The sequence below is a fragment of the Hypanus sabinus genome, chromosome 12 (genome assembly GCF_030144855.1).
Source record: "Hypanus sabinus isolate sHypSab1 chromosome 12, sHypSab1.hap1, whole genome shotgun sequence".
In the NCBI taxonomy this organism is placed as follows: domain Eukaryota; kingdom Metazoa; phylum Chordata; class Chondrichthyes; order Myliobatiformes; family Dasyatidae; genus Hypanus; species Hypanus sabinus.
The window spans coordinates 58,646,501-58,664,853 of NC_082717.1; the positions used below are offsets into that span (position 1 = coordinate 58,646,501).

At 39.4% G+C, this 18,353-nt stretch overlaps 1 protein-coding gene across 3 annotated transcripts in view; it reads right to left on the minus strand.

The window, feature by feature from the left end:
• Positions 1 to 18,353, minus strand: part of bcl11aa (BCL11 transcription factor A a) — a 182,320-nt gene that overhangs the window by 117,921 nt on the left and 46,046 nt on the right. Inside the window, exon 2 of one of the 3 annotated variants that reach the window (XM_059985996.1) lies at positions 16,039 to 16,085. The exons of the other annotated variants lie outside the window; for them this stretch is intronic. Within the exon in view, the coding sequence (XP_059841979.1) occupies positions 16,039 to 16,084 (46 nt within the window). The 5' untranslated portion in view covers position 16,085. The remainder of the gene's footprint in view (positions 1 to 16,038; positions 16,086 to 18,353) is intronic. 3 annotated transcript variants of the gene reach the window in all.

The window sequence follows — 18,353 nt, forward strand, 5'->3', positions numbered from 1 at the left end:
TCATCCCTCCACACCCCCAACCACCACTACTTTAATATTTCCTGTTAGTCACCTTCTGGACAGACACTCCTGTGACTAATGTCACTTTATCTATCAATACAATCAATGTAAAAAGCTATCTTATGTATTTATAATTGTTATGTTTTTTACTATTGTGTTCTTTAACTTCTGTGTTTTTATGTGCTACATCAGATCCAAAGTAAATAAGTATTTTGTTCCCTTTACACTTGAGTACAAATCAATCTTGCTAGGGAATTCCAGGATATCACAGATCAATACATTTTCAGAATACCCTTGAAACCTATATATAACAAGTAACAAAAGGCAAGTTTACCAGCAATTTGATTACAGTGAAGCATATGTTCTACTGGTTTGTGGTGAAACAGTCCCTTTGAATTCTGAAGAGGCCTAATCCTACCATATAACAGACGTTATAGTCCGAAGCCCACACATTTGGAAGGTGACCAATGTTGAAGGAGATCATCAGCAGGCAAATTAAGCAACGTTCAGAGAAGAATTTAAATGCTGAAGGCAATGAAGCATGCAACAGGGTAAACTCCCTGATTATTTGCCTTTTCCAAGAGGAAGGGCCAAATTCACAGTTTCCTATATACTACCACAATTTTGCCCAGGTAAGATATATATCTATCCTAAAACCTTCACCCATGTTCATGAACTAATTAATCAACACTTCTAGTTTGTAATTCTCAGCCTTTTCAGAACTACATACAACCTTGCTCCTCCCCATCTCTGCAGCCTCCACATACTATGAACCTTGAGAGATACCAAGTCCAGCCTGTTAGACATCAACACACACAAAATGATGGTGGAACCCTTTGAGGGTCTCAGCCCGAAACGTCGACAGTGCTTCTCCTTGTAGATGCTGCCTGGCCTGCTGTGTTCCACCAGCATTTTGTGTGTGTTGTTTGAATTTCCAGCATCTGCAAATTTCTTCATGTTTGCTGTTATACATCAGGTGGCTCCACAACAAAACTTTATGTTACACTAGTCTTACCACCAGGAGCAACTCCTTGAATTTTTCTACCTGAGTTTCTTAAAATATTGTTTTGCTCTTTGCTTTGATCTATCCCACTACCACCTTAATCAACTCATTAACAATTTGGTTTGATACCATTTTTTTCTGAAAGAACAAAGGATGTCTATGTTTTAGCCTCATTTACAGGACTTCCTTTGCCATACCTGCCAAGGGTATAAACTGTTGGACTTTTGCAAATTCTCACTCCAGAAAGTGGAATCCAGGTAGAATGAAAGTAACGTCAGAGCTCAAACTCAGAGCACACATAATGGAAAGGAGGGCCGCCACCTTCCGGAATGAACTAATCATCTGGTATGTACGTATAACAATCCAGTTTGTCATTAGTTTTTCTTCTGGGGGGAAAAAATTGTTTCAAAGTTCAAAGCACAGTACACAATTCAGTTAAAAATAATGTTAATGCTTTGAACCTTGTTGAGTTTGCATATAAAGCAAGCTGCCTATATAGCTGGGCAAAGTTGGAACAATAAATAAAGATTAACAGAGCAATGTTGAGGTGAACAGTGATCCAACAATATTGATCAAACATCGAAAACTATTTGTTATGTTCATGTGAGACTCAATGGAACACAGCCAGATTTGCAGACAATGCCAGTCAGTTGGGGAAGTAAAGTCAAAGGAGATGCAAAATCAGATGGATAAAATATGTAAGTGGGTAGAAAACGACAGGCGAAAATTATTGCAAATAAATGCAAAGTACTTGACATTAGGTAACAAAAATAGATGACAAATACAGTCAGGACCTAGTGGTCCTGGAATATTCTATACCCACCCTGTTCTATATATACAAAGACAATCATTAAAACTAATGGCACATTAAACCACACAGCCAAAACAGAACACAAGATCTAAGTTGTGATCTAACCCAATGTACCGACCAGACTGCATTTTGAGATAATGGTCAGTCCTGTTTGCGGACAGACAACGATAACATTCAAGCATTGGAGGCAAGGCAGAATTTCCACCCCACTGTACAAGAAACAGCTATTGAACACTGGACCCCCTTCAGTTTGAAAATGGGAATCTAGGATACATAATGTAACTAAAACGCCTCTAAAATAAGCAGTCCCCACTTTCAGTCAAAATTATCTTTAAAACAAATCACCCCATCACTAGAATATTTGCTTACTTTAGCAATCAGGTTTAACCGGAAGTTTTGTGCCAATTTCCTCTGTAGTTCAGCACTAGTGTAATTGCTACTCCGTAACCCAAATGTGTTTTAATTTATATTAATTACAACATCAAATCCACCTGGAATGATTTCCTCATAATTCTAGGTTTCATTCAAAATAAACTTTAATGTATTGAGCAATGCAGATATTGTAGCCCTAGTTTCCACTTCAAGCTACATTATTAGTCCGGACTCAGTTGTTGCTGCAATTGGTAAGGCAGATTTTAAAAAAGTTAACCTTGCATTGAATAATCCAACCAAAACAAAAATCACTTACTAACTAAAACTAACTAATTAAATAACTAAACTGGACAATGCAATACCTACTGGACTGAAAAATCCAAGTAACAAACAATCTGGACAATTTCACCACTGCACAAAATGACCTGGATAATGTAGAAGCCAACTACTGTATACTGTAATATTCCAAATATACAGAATTTAGCAACTACTACCATAAACAGCCCCAGTAATGTAAAGCAATCAGTTACATGTCCAACAGAATAATTATCAGACTAAATGTTACGGAGGCCTTGACAGACAATGATGTCAATCAGAATAGACTGCTGATCTAGCTTGAAATTCCAGCTATGCTTTCTGACATTCTGCAGTGACTACTGTAATACACAATGCTTCTGGTATGCATTTGCATTTGAATGACGACTCACTGAACAGATATTAGCAAATACCGGACAAACTGCTCAGAATGTAGGCACCTGTCCCAATAGATTGTTGGATTGGATCCCTGAGTGTATTTTATGAGCTCGTCAAAACCTGGCGACATCTTGTGCTCCAACCACAAACAAGAGAAAATCTGCAGATGCTGGAAATCCAAGCAACACACACAAAATGCTGGAGGAACTCAGCAGGCCAGGCAGCATCTATGGAAAAAAATGCAGTTGACATTTCAAGCCAAGACCCTTCATCAAGCTGGAGAAAAAAAAGCTGAGCAATAGATTTCCGCCTTTTAAATCTCCTCCTCAGCTTCTTATCTCCAGCCTGCCGAAGGATCTCAGCCCAAAACGTCAACTGTACTCTTTTCCGTAGATGCTGCCTGGCCTGCTGGGTTCCTCCAGCATCTTGTGTGTGTTGCTGACATCTTGTGCTAATGATTTATAGGTCACATAGGAGGTTACTGATCTCAGATTCAAATCTAAAAGTTCAAGGTAAATTTATTATCAAAGTATATAAATGTCACCATATACTGTACAACCCTGAGATTCATTTTCTTGTGGGCACACTTTATAAATCTATAGAATAATAACCATAACAGAATCAATGAAAGACCATCCAACTTCAGCATTCAACCAGAGTGCAGAAGACAACAAGCGGTGCAAAAAATAATAATATATAAATATGCAATAACTACCGAGAACATGAGCTTACAAGTCCTCGAAAGAAAGACCATTGGTTGCAGGAACGTTTCAAAGATGGGACAAGTGAAGTTATCCCCCTTCGTTCAACAGCCTGATGGTTAAGATGTAGTAACTGTTCCTGAACCTGGTGGTGCAAGTCTTGAGGATCCTACACCTGCTTCCTGATGGCAAGAGCGAGATAAGTGTATGTCCTGGGTATGGAGGTCACTGGCTGATGGATGCTACCTTTTCTGTGGCAGTATTTCATGTAGATGTGCTCAATGGTGGGGAAGGCTTTACCCATGATGGACTGGGCCATATGCACTACTTTCTATAGGATTTTCTGCTTTAGTGCACTGGTGTTTCCATACCACCAATCAATATATTCTCCACTACCCATCAATAGAAGTTAGTCAAAGTTTTAGATGTCATGCCAAATCTTCACAGACTTCTGAAGAAGTGGAGGCACTGCCGTGCTTTCTTCATAATTGCACTTAAGTGCCTTGCCCAGGACAGGTCCTCCAAAATAATAACACTGAGGAACTTAAAGTTGCAGATCATCTCCACCTCTGATTGCCCAGTGAGGACTGGCTCATGGACCTCTGGTTTCCTTCTCCTGAAGTCTATAATCAGCTCCTTGCTCTTGCTAACATTCGGTAAGAGATCTGCAGATTTTCAAACTCCCTCCTACATTCTGATTCATGACCACATTAGATTCAGCCAACGACAGTGGTTCATCAGCAAGCTTGAATATGGCATTGGAGCTGTGTCTAGCCACACGGTCGTAAGTGGAAAGCAAGTAGGGCAGGGGGCTGAGCACACAGACTTGTGGTGCACCTGTGCTGATAGGGATTGTGAAGATATTGTTGCCAATCCAAACTGACTGGGGTCTGCAAATGGGAAAACTGAGGAACCAATTACACAAGGGGGTTTTGAGGCAAAGGCCTTGAAGCTTATTGATTAGTTTTAAAAGAATGATAGTATTGAATGCCTACATGTCAATATACAGTACTCTCCAATACACATCTATAGAAATTTGTCAAAGGCTTAGATGATGCGCCAAATCTTTGCAAACTCCTAAGTAAGTAGAGGCACTGCCATGCTTTATTTGTAATTGCACTTTCATGCTAGGCAGGTCCTCAGAAACAAAAGCACTGAGGAATTTAAAGTTGCTGGCCCTGTCTATCCCTAATCCTCCAATGAGGACTGGTTTCCTCCTCCTGGTGTCAATAATCAGCTCCTTGGTCTTCCTAACATTGAGTAAGAGGTTGTTGTTGTGGCACCAGTCAGCCAGATTTTCAATCTCCTTCCTATATACTGAATCATCACCACTTTTGATTCGGCCTTTGACAGTGGCGTCACAACAAACTTGAATATGGTATTGGAGCTGTGCTTAGCCTCACAGTCATAAGTGTAAAGTGAGAAGAACAGGGAACTAAGCACACACCTTTGTGGAGTACTTGTGCTGATGGAGATCATGGAGTGGATGTTGTTGCCAATCCAAAATGACTGGTGTTTGCAAGTGAGAAAAATCGAGAATACAATTGCACAAGGAGTTATTGAGGCCAAGATCTTCAAGCTTATTGATTAGTTTTAAGGGGATGATAGTATTGAGTGCTGAGCTGTAGTCGATAAAGAGCATTCTGATGTATGCATCTTTGCTGCCTAGATATTCCAGGGTTGTGTGAAAAGCCAATGAGATGGTATCTACTGTGAACCTGCTGCTCCAGTAGGAAAATTGGAGTGGATCTAAACCACTTTTCAGGTGGGAGTTAATATGCTTATCAGGTTACCAGGCCTGACAAAGCCTTCAAATACAAATACATTCATGAAAAGAATTCATACAAGATAATCAATGCTGTTACAGAGGAGTGCCTACTTCTTTCAGCTCCATCACCACCTGCCTGGCAGTACAATATAGAAAGATGCCAGTTTTAAAATGATTTCCTGTTTTCTCCCACACTGTTAAATGTAGGTTTGCTCATCTAGTGAAAGCATCTCCACATTCTTGGTATATTCCTCCACCCATAACTAAATAAATAAAACAGAGAGAACTAAAATATTCCAGTCATCACATCATTCCTAGAAATGTCATCTGTCAAAGGATTATTTTATAATAAAAGACACAGCACATCCCTGGAATATGTGAAGGGAAAAGGCAAATAACTGTGCCCAAAATTTACCAGTCCTTTTCCTTTACTCTAAGAAAACTCTACTTACCAAAGTATGGCATTTTTGTATTAATTACACAATACAACATAAAATCATAGTATATTAAAATTAAGACATTGTATATAACAGGATTATGACTATCGTGCCCTGGTTTAATGTTGGTCTGCCTTTAATCACACTTCACACAAAGATTCCTCTTAGTCTCAATTCCCAACATCACACCATGGGAGATTAGCTGGTATTATTCTTGTATACACATCTTTTTGATCCCTTGTGATAAGAGCACAGCCAGGAAGATGTTAAAACTGGTAAAATAATCTATGGATTCAGATAACATTCATCAACTGCTTAAGCTTTCCTCCCTCACAGGTATGCATTATTCTGAGTGTGAGACTGGCACTGTCGAGTGGATCTGATGTGAAGTGTTTGCTTTTAATCATACTGCAGAATCAAAACAAAATTTTAAAAACTCAGTGTGTCAATGTCATTGCAATTATCACCGTACAGTTTATTTAACCAGCTTTTCACTTACGAGTTCTGAAACACCCAACAAAAACACTAACAAGGACTATCAATCAAAGGACCAAAGGACCATTCATTAAAGCGCTGATTAGCCAATATTGCTGTTAGATCAACGTTACTCAGTCATCTAAATTCATAAGCAGGCACTGTTTTCAAATCTCAGTGCCCAGGCAGTATAGCAATAGAACGAGAGCTTAATTTTCTCCAGACCTAAATACCAGTCCCACAGCCAATAAATGAATGGTGTGTTTCACAACTATCTTCCTGTTCCCTCTTTCAGAGCTGTTCAACTGCTGAGGAAATTAAAAAAAAGAAAATTGACTAAGCATAAATATTTAATAATAAAAAAGCATTTACATATTTTGGATATAAATTTTGATTAGAAGACAGCTTTTGTGAGATGCATGCATTTTTGGCTTTTGTAAAGAAAAAGATTTCATGACATGCACAGTTCTGGAGCTAGGTCAAGAACTTAGAATATTAACAAATACCGGAATGAGTTATTCCATTTCAATTTACAAGAGTCTTTCTACTTTCATGTTTTTGCTGCGACGTGCTCATAAACCATAACCTGTGGTATATAATTTATATTTCCTTAACTTTGTTATGGCCAGAGGTGGGTGGGGGGTGTGTAGTTGGGATAAGTTCCCACAACTATTAAATGCTCCCAATGGCGTGCATCTCAAATAGCCTCTGACAACCAAGTCCAGCTTCTGGCCTCCATGTGTGGCTTAACTACTAAGCCCGGTGGAACCACCTCTTCTGACAGGATAAGGGGCAAAGGCAGGTTATTCGTGTCTAAAAACCAGTCACTTTGAGCAGATGCGGCTCATCAGCATGGTTGGCAGCTCACTTAGAAGAAGGAAAACACTAATCTCAAACCTTCACTCCTTGCAGCTATACCTATTCATGGGGAAGGCTTCAGGAGTAAACCCCGAGGAAAGGTCTGGCGCTAGAGTCCCTAAGGCAGTCCTACGTTGACTGGCATCTCCTTCAGCGCCACTGGTGCCAAACAGTATCGGTCTCTGCCATTCCTTTGGATTCAACAGATGGAGCCTGCTGCATAGGTAACAGATTGTTCTGTCCTGGCTTGAGTACACAGCTAGGACACAATATCCATGGTCAAACCCAACCAACAGAAGGCCTGCCTTTATCAATGCTGAAAGAAATGAGTAGCGTTACAATTTATTTCAGCTTCCTTTTTGCCGTCTGTTTGCTTCTGGTTATAAAAACACAAAATGAAACAGATAGTTACATTGGTAATACCCCAAATGCATTTTAAATGAGACACCTGCTCTGACAGTAACTGTACAGCAGAGATTTTTAGCTGACAGGCTTGCAAACAGAGTAAAACACCAATTACCACAAAGGTATACAATCCTCAGAAAGGTCAGATCTAAAGTTTTGTGGCTCAGCATCACTTTAACCACAACAACTGCAAAGTTCAAAGTAAATTTATTACCATATTCTATCTTGAGATTCATTTTCTTGCAGACATTTACAGGAAAAATAGAAAAACATTAAAATTTACAAGAAAAAAAATAAGTAAACAAAGAACAACCACAGTGTAACAGAAACACTATGCAAATGAAGCAATAACACTGAGAACGAGTTGTGAAGAAACCTTGAAAGTGAATTTGTGGATTGTAGAATCAGTTCAGTGCAGTGTGACTGAAGTTATCCTTGCCAGTTCAGGAGCTCAGGGACTGAGGGGTAATAACCCTTCCTGCAACTGGTGGTGTGGGATCTACGGCACCTATACCTCCTACCTGATGGTAGCAGCAAGAAGACAGCATGACCTGGATGGTGGGGGTCTTGGATGATGGATGCTGCTTTCCTGCGTAAGCACTCCGCATAAATGTACTCAATTGTGGGGAAGGCTTTGCCTGTGATGGATTGGGCTGCATCGGCCTTTTCTCGTTCCTGAGTATACCAGGCTGTGATATAACTAGTTACGAAACTCTCTACTGTGCATCTACAGAAGTTGGCCAAAGTTTTTTTTTGCGATATGCCGAAGCTACGCAAACTTTAAAAAAACAGCAGAGGCGCTGCCAAGCCATCTCTGTGATGACTCTTACGTGCTAGATCGTCTGTGACGTCAACATCACCATACTTGATTCAGCCAACAACACTGGTGTTGTCAGTAAACTTAAATGGGCTTTGGAGCTGTACTTAGCCACACAATCATAAGTATAAATTGAGTAGAAAGGGCCACTCGCCAAGTCACACTCTACAATTTCTCAGTGATGGCAAACCCCAGAGGTGCTACAAGTACAGTTCTATTAACACAAAATAAACCTTTACATTTGAGAATGTTAAGACCAGTGTTTTACGTCCTGTATGCTTTAAGACTGTTTTTGATAATGGCTACTTGTGATAGCTTAGAAAATTATTTTCTTTGCAAAAAAATATTTTTCTAAGTTATCACAAGTAGCCATTATCAAGAGTAACAGATTTCAGAATAGTAACAGATCATCTGGGGGATTAAACACACAAATGCACAGGATGCCATTTCCTATAATACAGCTAACGGTTAAATGCAAATCTGATAACAATGTGGGTTTTGTACAATGTCACAAAAGCAACAGATATACAAATGTAAAAATGTTAGCAAGTCTATTCCATCAACTAGATCATGGCTAATCCATAATGCAACAGCATATCCACCTCATTTTTGCAGTAACTTTGCCCAATGGGGGTAAAAAAAAACTATATCTCAATTTTAGGTTTTCAATTGGCATGTCCTTAACAATTTTATGAGGGAAGAGATTTCATGATTTCGATCTTGCCCTGCCTAGCTACCTTAACCATCTGCCTAACACGTCCTGGACAGGCTGGGATAACAGGTCAGAGGAAAAATTGGCTGATTATTCAAAAAAATAAATGGAGCAATATTCCAATTATCATCTTCTTCCCTAATACCTACTTTCCTGTTACACCCCAACATGATTACCTCCAAACTGCAAAAGTTCCTTCACAAACTGCTAGAGCAGGTATTATTTATAAAGTAAACTTCATCCAATTACCAACAGTATTCTCCAACCAGATATAAATCTCCAAACCACCACAAAAAAATTCTTAAGCAAAATAAAATGAACAGTTCAACCAAGCTCTGGACTCTTTATGATCCCTAAAGCCAAGATGAAAAAGATTTCCTTGACATGATTAAACATATTTTGAATGAGCAGTAAATCTTTCCAGGTATAGATATCACTGTGGCATACAGTACATGTCTGTACATTATATGATATTTATTTTTAAATGGCTCTCGGGAAGAGAAAGAAATGAAAATTAATGAAAAGAAAACAGAAGCAGAATAAAAAAAGAACTTCCATTAAGTGTTATTGCACATCCAGTATATTCCATTTGCAAGTCTCTTTTTTTCCAATGGAAAGTGACAAGCAATTAGTTTTAATGAGAGAGGTGTGGAAGACAGTAGCTTGAATTAAATATTCCCATTCGTCACATACAGCACAGGTCAGCAGTTCCACCAGCAACTTGAGAAGGCAGCCACAGCAGAGGATTTGTTTGGACTTGCAGCTACTTTTGAGACAGCCCAAAAAGCAGCTGTCTGACCCAGAACCACTCAGCAGAGTTGGTAACAGGGTGGGCCAAATTCAGGCTGGACAAACTTTTCAGCTAAATTAATCAACGCAGCGCTCCTTGTCCTCCTGATGCTCGCAGTCTCCACCATTTTATTTTAGCTTTTCAATCAACACTGCATGCAGGTGCTTATTATTCAGCACCAGCGATGAGTGTTAGTAATACAACCACACAGATGACAGAGGGTGTGGATGGATTTAGCACAGCCAATAGGCATCACACACACATCCGGAGTTGTATTGTCCACTCAATGACAGAAACCACTACCCGGGTGTATTGTACTTATTTCTAATCTCTACATATTGCCTTTTTTTTCCCTCCTTTAAGTAGAACCTGCCTACATTCATCGAAACTTAAATTGAGGCCACATAAAGGTAACACAGGAGCTAGCTAGTAAATGCTGAAATGCAGGTTATTTTATTCAGGAAGCAGCTTGAGACCTAAATATAGATATGTTCAGGTCCTGTGCTTTAAATACTCAGAAATCATTATCAATATCCTTTTCTGGGCCCTTAAATAACACAGGGCAAATATTAACATATAAAATACTTAGCGTATTCACAATCACTTCCTCTCCTGTTTAACTGGGGGCTTAACTATTTAAAAATGAATACCAAAATGAAAAGAAAACAAGAATTTTGGATGTAGCACAGTACAGATCAATCCCATCCTTCTTCGCTAAAGAAAAGCCAATGCTTTTACGTTCTGCATAGAGTGGCTTTGCAAACTAGACACTGTTCTAGAAACTCCAAACACGAACACAGCATTTTATTGATGACCTAAACCCGACTTCCACAAATCATTTGGTTAAAAGGTAGAACACATTCTATAAAGAGGAACAAGGGAGGCAAATATCTCTATTAACTATTCTCCACATAAAAAATAAATGGAGATTTGAACACAAGAAAGACATGTGGGAAAAATTACAAATTAATAAGATTATGAGTTGATTTAAGAGTGTTAGAATAATCCCCTCCTTTATGTAAGGAGTTTTCCCTCAAATAAAATCATTGTATGTTAGAGTTAACAATGGAAAATTAATATCGAGAAAGAAATAGGATTAGACCATTTCTTGTCTGTTCCACTATTCATTACAAACATAGCTGATCTTCCCTCAGTTCCAATCTCTCTATATTACTCTCATTCCAAGAAACACATAAATGAATCATAGGTAAATTACTGATGTCACATAATTGTCACATGTGCAAAATCTGTTTTGAATCTATTCAGTGGCTGAATTCCAGCACAAATCATCAACAAGTTCAAAAAATATAAGAATCTTCAAGTTATAATAGCCTTTGGTAAGCAAAAGGTTTATTGGATTTCTGTTTTTTAAAAGATTATTTAAGTTGGATACAAACTAAAGAGTTGATTAGTTAAGTTAAATTATGAATTGAACTTCAAGCCAGTTAAATTTGGTTTTATGTAGTTAGGTTGCTAAGTTGAACAGTTTTGTATCCTCAGAGGATGGGATTTGTACATGAATGATAGTGTGTCATTAAGAGTTAACAGTGTTCAATAAAGGATATTTTATTGGTAACTCTACTTATTGTTTGCCTAGATGTGCCAAAGACCAAAAAGCCTAAGGACACAACATTGGCGAGGATGGGAAATTGCTGCTTGAAGGAGTAGCAGGACAATAATCAAGTGCGAAGTTTATAGAGAATAGGGTACTCTAGCTGGGGCTGAAGTGACAGTGGGTATTAAATAAGGTAGGTATGTCAGCAGGTTTAAGAGATATGACTGATGTCAGCCATTTGCTCTGGAATAAGTGGAGATGTTCCAAGACTGAATGAGATTAACAAAATTCTGAGAGAGGATAATAATCAGAGGAACATGATCATATATGAAGGAAGGAAGATGGAAGTATTGCTGGTAATAAAACCAGAAATTATGAAGCATTGGTAGGATCTTGTTTACAAATCTAATACAATCAATTATGAAAGTACTATAAAAACATTGAATGGACATTCAATGTTATTTTAAATAGACATTCAGACCACGTTAAATTGGCAGCTGCAGCACTGCTTTGTGTATATAATGGCAAATGAATGAATTCAGGCAAAACTAATCTGAGTAAGCATGTAGAATAACCAAAAGAATGAGTATGGAGCATAGAATTGTAAAACAGTTGAAGTCGGGACATCATGGTGCAAGTAGGAAACAAACAAGCCCACAAACAAGCCCACAAAAGTGATAACAGGAGCATTGTCCCCAGTTAAGTCAAATGGATACTAGCAGTGGATTCAGCAGGAAAGCAACTTGTGAGGAGCTGGGAGGAGCTTATCATGTGGTTATGGAAACTTCAGGCCTTAGAATGTCCTTTGAAGAATGCCCAGCACTCTTAGAGTCACGCTAATGCAAGTTTGTGAAAAAAACATCAGTCTGTTTGACGTAGACAGGGAAACACATCTCGGACAATCCCAATGATCACATGGATAATAACAAGGATATTAATACCAGGAAGCAAACACAAAATGCTGCAGGAACTCAAGCAGGTCAGGCAGCATCAATGGAAAAGAATAAACAGTCGGTGTTTTGGACCAAGACCCTTCTTCAGGATTGCAAAGGAAGGGGGGAAGATGCCAGAATAAAAAAATGTAGGCAGAGGGGAAAGAGGCTAGCTGGAAGGCAATAGGTGAACCAGGTGGATGGGAAAGGTCAAGGGCTGGAGAAGCACAAGGTGGCGAATGATATGTGGTTGTGGTAGTGGGTAGAGGTGAGTACGTGGTCGAAGAGTCAGAAAGTAGCAGAGATCACAGAGGTGGAGCAGTGAGAGAGGATTTCACTGAACTCCCAAAGAGAAGATTTAAACTTCTTCAGGATAGGTACCCTTCAAAGAGACTTTACAGTGGAGCAGCAAAACCATAAACAAGAGAAAGTCTGCAGAAGTTGGAAATCCAATTCAACACATGCAAAATACTGGAGGAACTCAGCAAGTCAGGCAGCATCTATATCACAACTGATGGTGATATGGACCATAGATAATGATTGAAAAGGCAATGAAACACCTGCAGTTTTAATCAGCAACAAATTGACCTAACATGAGCTAGAATATCTACCAGCAACACCACAACTACTCTTCTCTGAGGCAGAGCAAGATGGCATCTGGCAGCTCTGCAGGACGTGCTCTTCAATGTATGGGAGAAGTAACTTGTGGAGTTGCTGGTGGAAACACTCAGATTTGAGGTGGTGTGTTTGAGGACCTCACAGTAGTGGGCACTGGAAGGATCCAAGAGATGCACACTCTGGAGTGCACTGGCTCTAACAAATGGACCTGTGGGTTTGAGAGGTGCCAAGAAGACTACAGATAACAGGTACTGCCAGACTGGTAAACCATTGCAGTTCAGTAAAGTACTCATGGAAAATGAGAAGTCAGAGACTGTCATCCCTCTACTTGAGAAGGGCAAGTATTACTCTGCGTGAGAATACAGCAAAGATAAATGGCTCTCTCTATGAGGGTGGGTGTGGCATTCAGAATGCAGAAAGCAATACATTGGCACCATTGCCAATGCAGTTGGACAACAGTCCATTCAAACAAGAATGCAAATCATCTCCAAAAGGGGAAACAAGTCATGCTGGATGCATGACTTTCTTGGATGGAGGCAAGTTTTAAATCAGGCAATACATGCAGACTTAAGATTGAGAATTTAGCAAGCCATGTAGAGTCAAGGGAAGTGGTGAAACCACATTGTAATGAATGGAGAGGCCATGGTCCCCGAAGATGACCAGCAATGTCAATAATGAGTACACCTTTGACATAACAAGAACATTAAGAGCATTTTTCAAAGGCCATAGATTGGTAGTGCTGATAATTCAGGTGTCTATTACAAAGTCTGAAGCCATCTATTTGTTGTAGCATTTAAAGTTTAACAAATATTCTATAATAACAAGACACTAAGACAACTTTGTACATTACTGAAGAGTCTGCAGTAATCACTACAATTTTGCAAAATACACCTGCAAAGAAAGTTATCAATTTTTTTTTTAACTAACTAGTATTAGTCCAGGGTGAAACAGGCCAGAGTAGAGGACAACTTGTTGTAAGCTGTCAGCAGATTGGTGACTGAGCATTTTTTGAGCAATGGGAATCTTTATAATCTCCAGTAAGTCACTTAAGAATATTTGATATTTTGTCAATAAGAGGGAACTGGTTCACAAGAAGATGGTTGTAGCATCCTTAGAATATAATAATGTATCTTAAGGTGGAAGACAAAGGACTAAGCGTGAAATACCGAGGTTGAGCTAAATTCAAATGATGCCTGGCTTAAGTGATACTATTGCAGAAGATGTGACTGCATTAGTTTTGGGGAAAAGCTCAGTGCCTGCCAAGATTCTACTGTTTATGGAAACACAGTGTCCTAAAATGGGCACAAGCAACATTAGAAATACCGAGCAAATTAGCCAGCATCTGCAGAGAGAGAAAAACTGAGTTAGTTACTGTCACCTTTACATTACAGGATGATAACACCATGTGCTCTGACACTGTTGAAATATCAGCAATGACATCTTTTTGTACCAGTCACTGGTAACTTCTGAAATCAACTGCCTTCAATAAAGGATGTTTTATTATTGGCTCCACTGTTTACTTGAGTAACCAACAGCACCAAAGAATGAATGGACATTAAATGGATGGCGGCGAGATAGGGAGAGTAGAGGAAATAGGTGTGAAATGGCATGACTGGTCATATAATCATAAAACCACACCTCCCACGTAGTAAGAATAAACAAAGAAACTATTTCACCATCAAGGTCACATTGTCAGAAAAGAATGAAAGTATGACCTATGCTAAAGGTGTTATCAATATTGTGCCTTACTATCAGAAGTCAACAGGACTTATATCTTATTTTGACATGGTTCAGGTCATGTTCAGGGGGTTCCTTTCACTAATTCTGAGTGCTCAGGACATACAAGAAGTTGGAATCTTTCACAGGTTCAGTAAGGACAGTCAGGCCAGTGGACACCGATCTATTCAACTGCTTTCACCTTAGCTTTCTGAAGCACATGAAATATCACAGGCCATGACTTCACATTTCTCTCCCCAAATCCTCACTGTGCAATGTTACATGGCTGCAGAATTGCAATTTCCGGAGAGAGCCCCTTTACTTCCAATGATTTGACCAAGCACCAACCTTAATCAACAGAAGTAGTTGCATTTCTGTCATTGTTAAATGAGTATTGGCAGAGATGGCTGTTCCAAACATAAAGCCTCTCAGTGTATAGCTGATAGAATAGTTGTTTAATGGTTAAAATGTATATATTCAATTGTACAGAGAAGGGAGGTCTAGGAAGAGAAAGGGGAGGGAAAAGAGGGTCAGGAGAGAGGAAAAGGGGACAGAAGAACTACAGGAAGAGGGGCAAAGGTAAAGAGGGGGAGGGAGGGAGGGAAAGAGGAGGCAAAAGCAGAGGAGCAAGAATAAAAAAAACCTGGCAGAAGCAAGTGATTGAATTACCTCACTGAACATAGTTCTGCTTAACTGGTTACTTTGCTTCTGCATAAATCGCCATATAGAGCAGTTCTGCTTCCACATTTCAAACACCTGCACAAACCCCAATAGACTGGCTCTAAGTTGAGAATCCTCACACTTGCACAACTTTGCTCTAAGAGAGCCGAGAAAGGAATCATGGGCAAGTATTTTCACCCACAGGGAATATCCACAACCTGCTGCACTAATACTCTAATGCTATAATTCACTAACTTCTGGTTTAAATATTTGCATATACAATTTGTAAATAATTTCCCTGCATTTAAACAGCTCCACCTTCCCCAATACTATTACTCCCAGGGAACTTAAAGAACCCACCTGTCCTCCCACTCTTTGCCCAAGAGGGCATTTAGAATGTAGCATTTGGTAGAGGACTTTATTTTAAAATTGTACTTGGTCTTAACAGCCGTTCATGAAGGGAGTGAAACTTTTAGAATCAAGCTGATCCACTTCCCATTAAAATAGGAAGTGGAACAAAACAGGTTTCAGCATGTTGATGGACTGATGATGTCATCAACATGGGAGGGTGGTATCAGGAGAGGACAACGCCTGTGTCTGCTTTCAGTAATCTAAATAACAAATTAGCTTAAAACACAGGAGAGCTGAAGGTTCTTGGGTTGAGGGTGGGGGGGGGGGGGGTGCAGTAAGGTGAATGGGAAACCATTTATACTCACTTTTCCAGCTTGTGCATAGGCTTTCTAAAGAAGTATTCTGTCCCATTCTAAATGTAGCAAGAAACAGCAACATAAGAAACATCAGAAATCTGTCAAAGACAAAAAGCACTGTTGCAATAGAAACTAAATGGAAAGAAAAACTTTGCCACGTATTAACATATACTGTAGAGGTTAATGTCCTGGTCTTGAAAAACTCAACCAATTTAAAGCAATCAAATTAATGAGAATAAACATGTTTTGACCTGCTTTCTTGCATGGATGCCCCATGACACATTCTACTTGAAGAGGAAAGATTTTCACATTGGCTAATTTGGAATTTTCACAGTAGAGATGCATCATAAATTAGGCTGATTCCTGGGATGGAGGATCTGTTATATGAGGATGGTGCCTAAGCTCTCGAATTTAGAAAAATAAGCAGTGATCTCAATTTTTTTTTTAAACAGGGCTTGACAGGGTGGATGCAATGTCGATGTTTGCTTTGGCTGACAAGCCTACACCCAGGGGTCACAATCAGTAAATAAGAGGTCAGCCTTTAAGAACTGATACTAGAACACATTCCTTCACCAGGATGATAGTGAATCTTCAGAATTCTCTAAACAAGAGGGCTGCAGGATGCTCAGTTATTGATAGTATTTGACTCAGACTGATTGATTTTTAATGTTAAGGGAATTGAGGAGTATGGGATTAATGCAGGAAACAGGCAATGTGCCATAATCTCATGGAATGGTAGAGCAGGCAGAATAGCTTCATCCTACTTCTATATCTTGTGTGCTAAGATGAATTAGTCAGTCCTAGGCATCCAAAGGACAATCAAAACTGTGTCTGGAACTATTCGATTTAGTTGGCTTGAATAAAAAAAATATATAGTCAACGAGAAGAAAGTGAGGTTACTAATTTGTCTCAACTCCATTCTCCAATACTCATTCTTCACACTCACAAACTGTCCTTTCCTCTGTTTGCAAGCATTGTAGTCATAGCATCCCAAAGTGACCCACAGTGGTTAGGACAAGCGATTTGCTGTCACTCAGGCATGATCACAAACCACAACATTCACAGTCTGTGGGGTATTTTAAAGCAAAATTGTACCATAAAGGTAGCGAATTAATCAACAGAATGAGCACAAATTTTGTGGATTTGTGACATTGAACTACAAACGGTTGTTTTAGAGAGGAACAGACTTTTTACTGCAACTATCACAAACATCCAATACATTGCATCAATGAAAACAAAATGCTTTAAATGTAATAGACTGGCCCATGCTCCTTTTTCCCCAAATCTCTTGGGACACTGATCTGCCTATTTTTCAAATTTTACTTGTGAAAACTAGGTACTAGGCTGAATTTTGAAATTCAGCCTTTGAAATCCAAATTTATGCCTCTACTGCCATTCTCCCTCTCTGCTCTAAAGTCTTAATGTTTCCTTTCGGCCCAAAGCAAAGAAGCAACAGGCCCCATTACACTCATGCAATCTTCCTTAACAGACAATCCATCAGTGCCTTACGACAGGTCATTTCTAAATGGCAAGCATGAGGAGAGTGGAATCTGCATATGCTCTTACACAGTACAGCTCTGAACTACGTTCAGTTATGTCTCAGTGCATGAATACAGTAACCCAAACATTACCTAACAAAGCACTGGCCTCAATGAACGTCAGGGTAGTTCATCTTCATCATGGCGATGATATCATTCACTACAATGGGTCTGCCACTCACAAACCAGTAAAGGAGACAAATAATAAAGCAAAGTTTTCACTTCTTCTGCTATCTGATGTGCTAATAGTATGCTCCAATAGGGGATACCATTCAACCCACCTGGGTCACCGTAGCTCAGACCCACTAGTTGCTTCCCCCTTCGTAGTTTCCCTACAATGCCGCCACTTATTTACTCACATATGTGCCGGTCACTTCTGCTTTGATATTTTATCACAAGCTTACACAAGCGGAGAATTTACAGTAGCCAGTTAATATACCGGCACATTTTTGGGGTGTGGAAAAAACCAGAGCAATCCTTGTGGCTATGAAGAGAAACGGAAAGCTTAACACAGACAACAGCAAGGTCAGGATCAAAACTTGCTCCTTGAAACTGGGACAGCAGCACTAACTGCTACCCCACTATACCACCTCTGCTCAAAGAAATGTATGTTTGCATGAGGAGGAGCTTAGTAGGATTAATGGCACCTAACAACAACTCCTTTGCTCACATCTTCAGAAACAACTCTACTTACATTTTTAATATCTCCACTTTTCCCTTTCAGGGTCCTTTTGAAGACCCTGAGCTGGAGTTACACACTGACTACGGTTCTTTGCGGGAATGGGA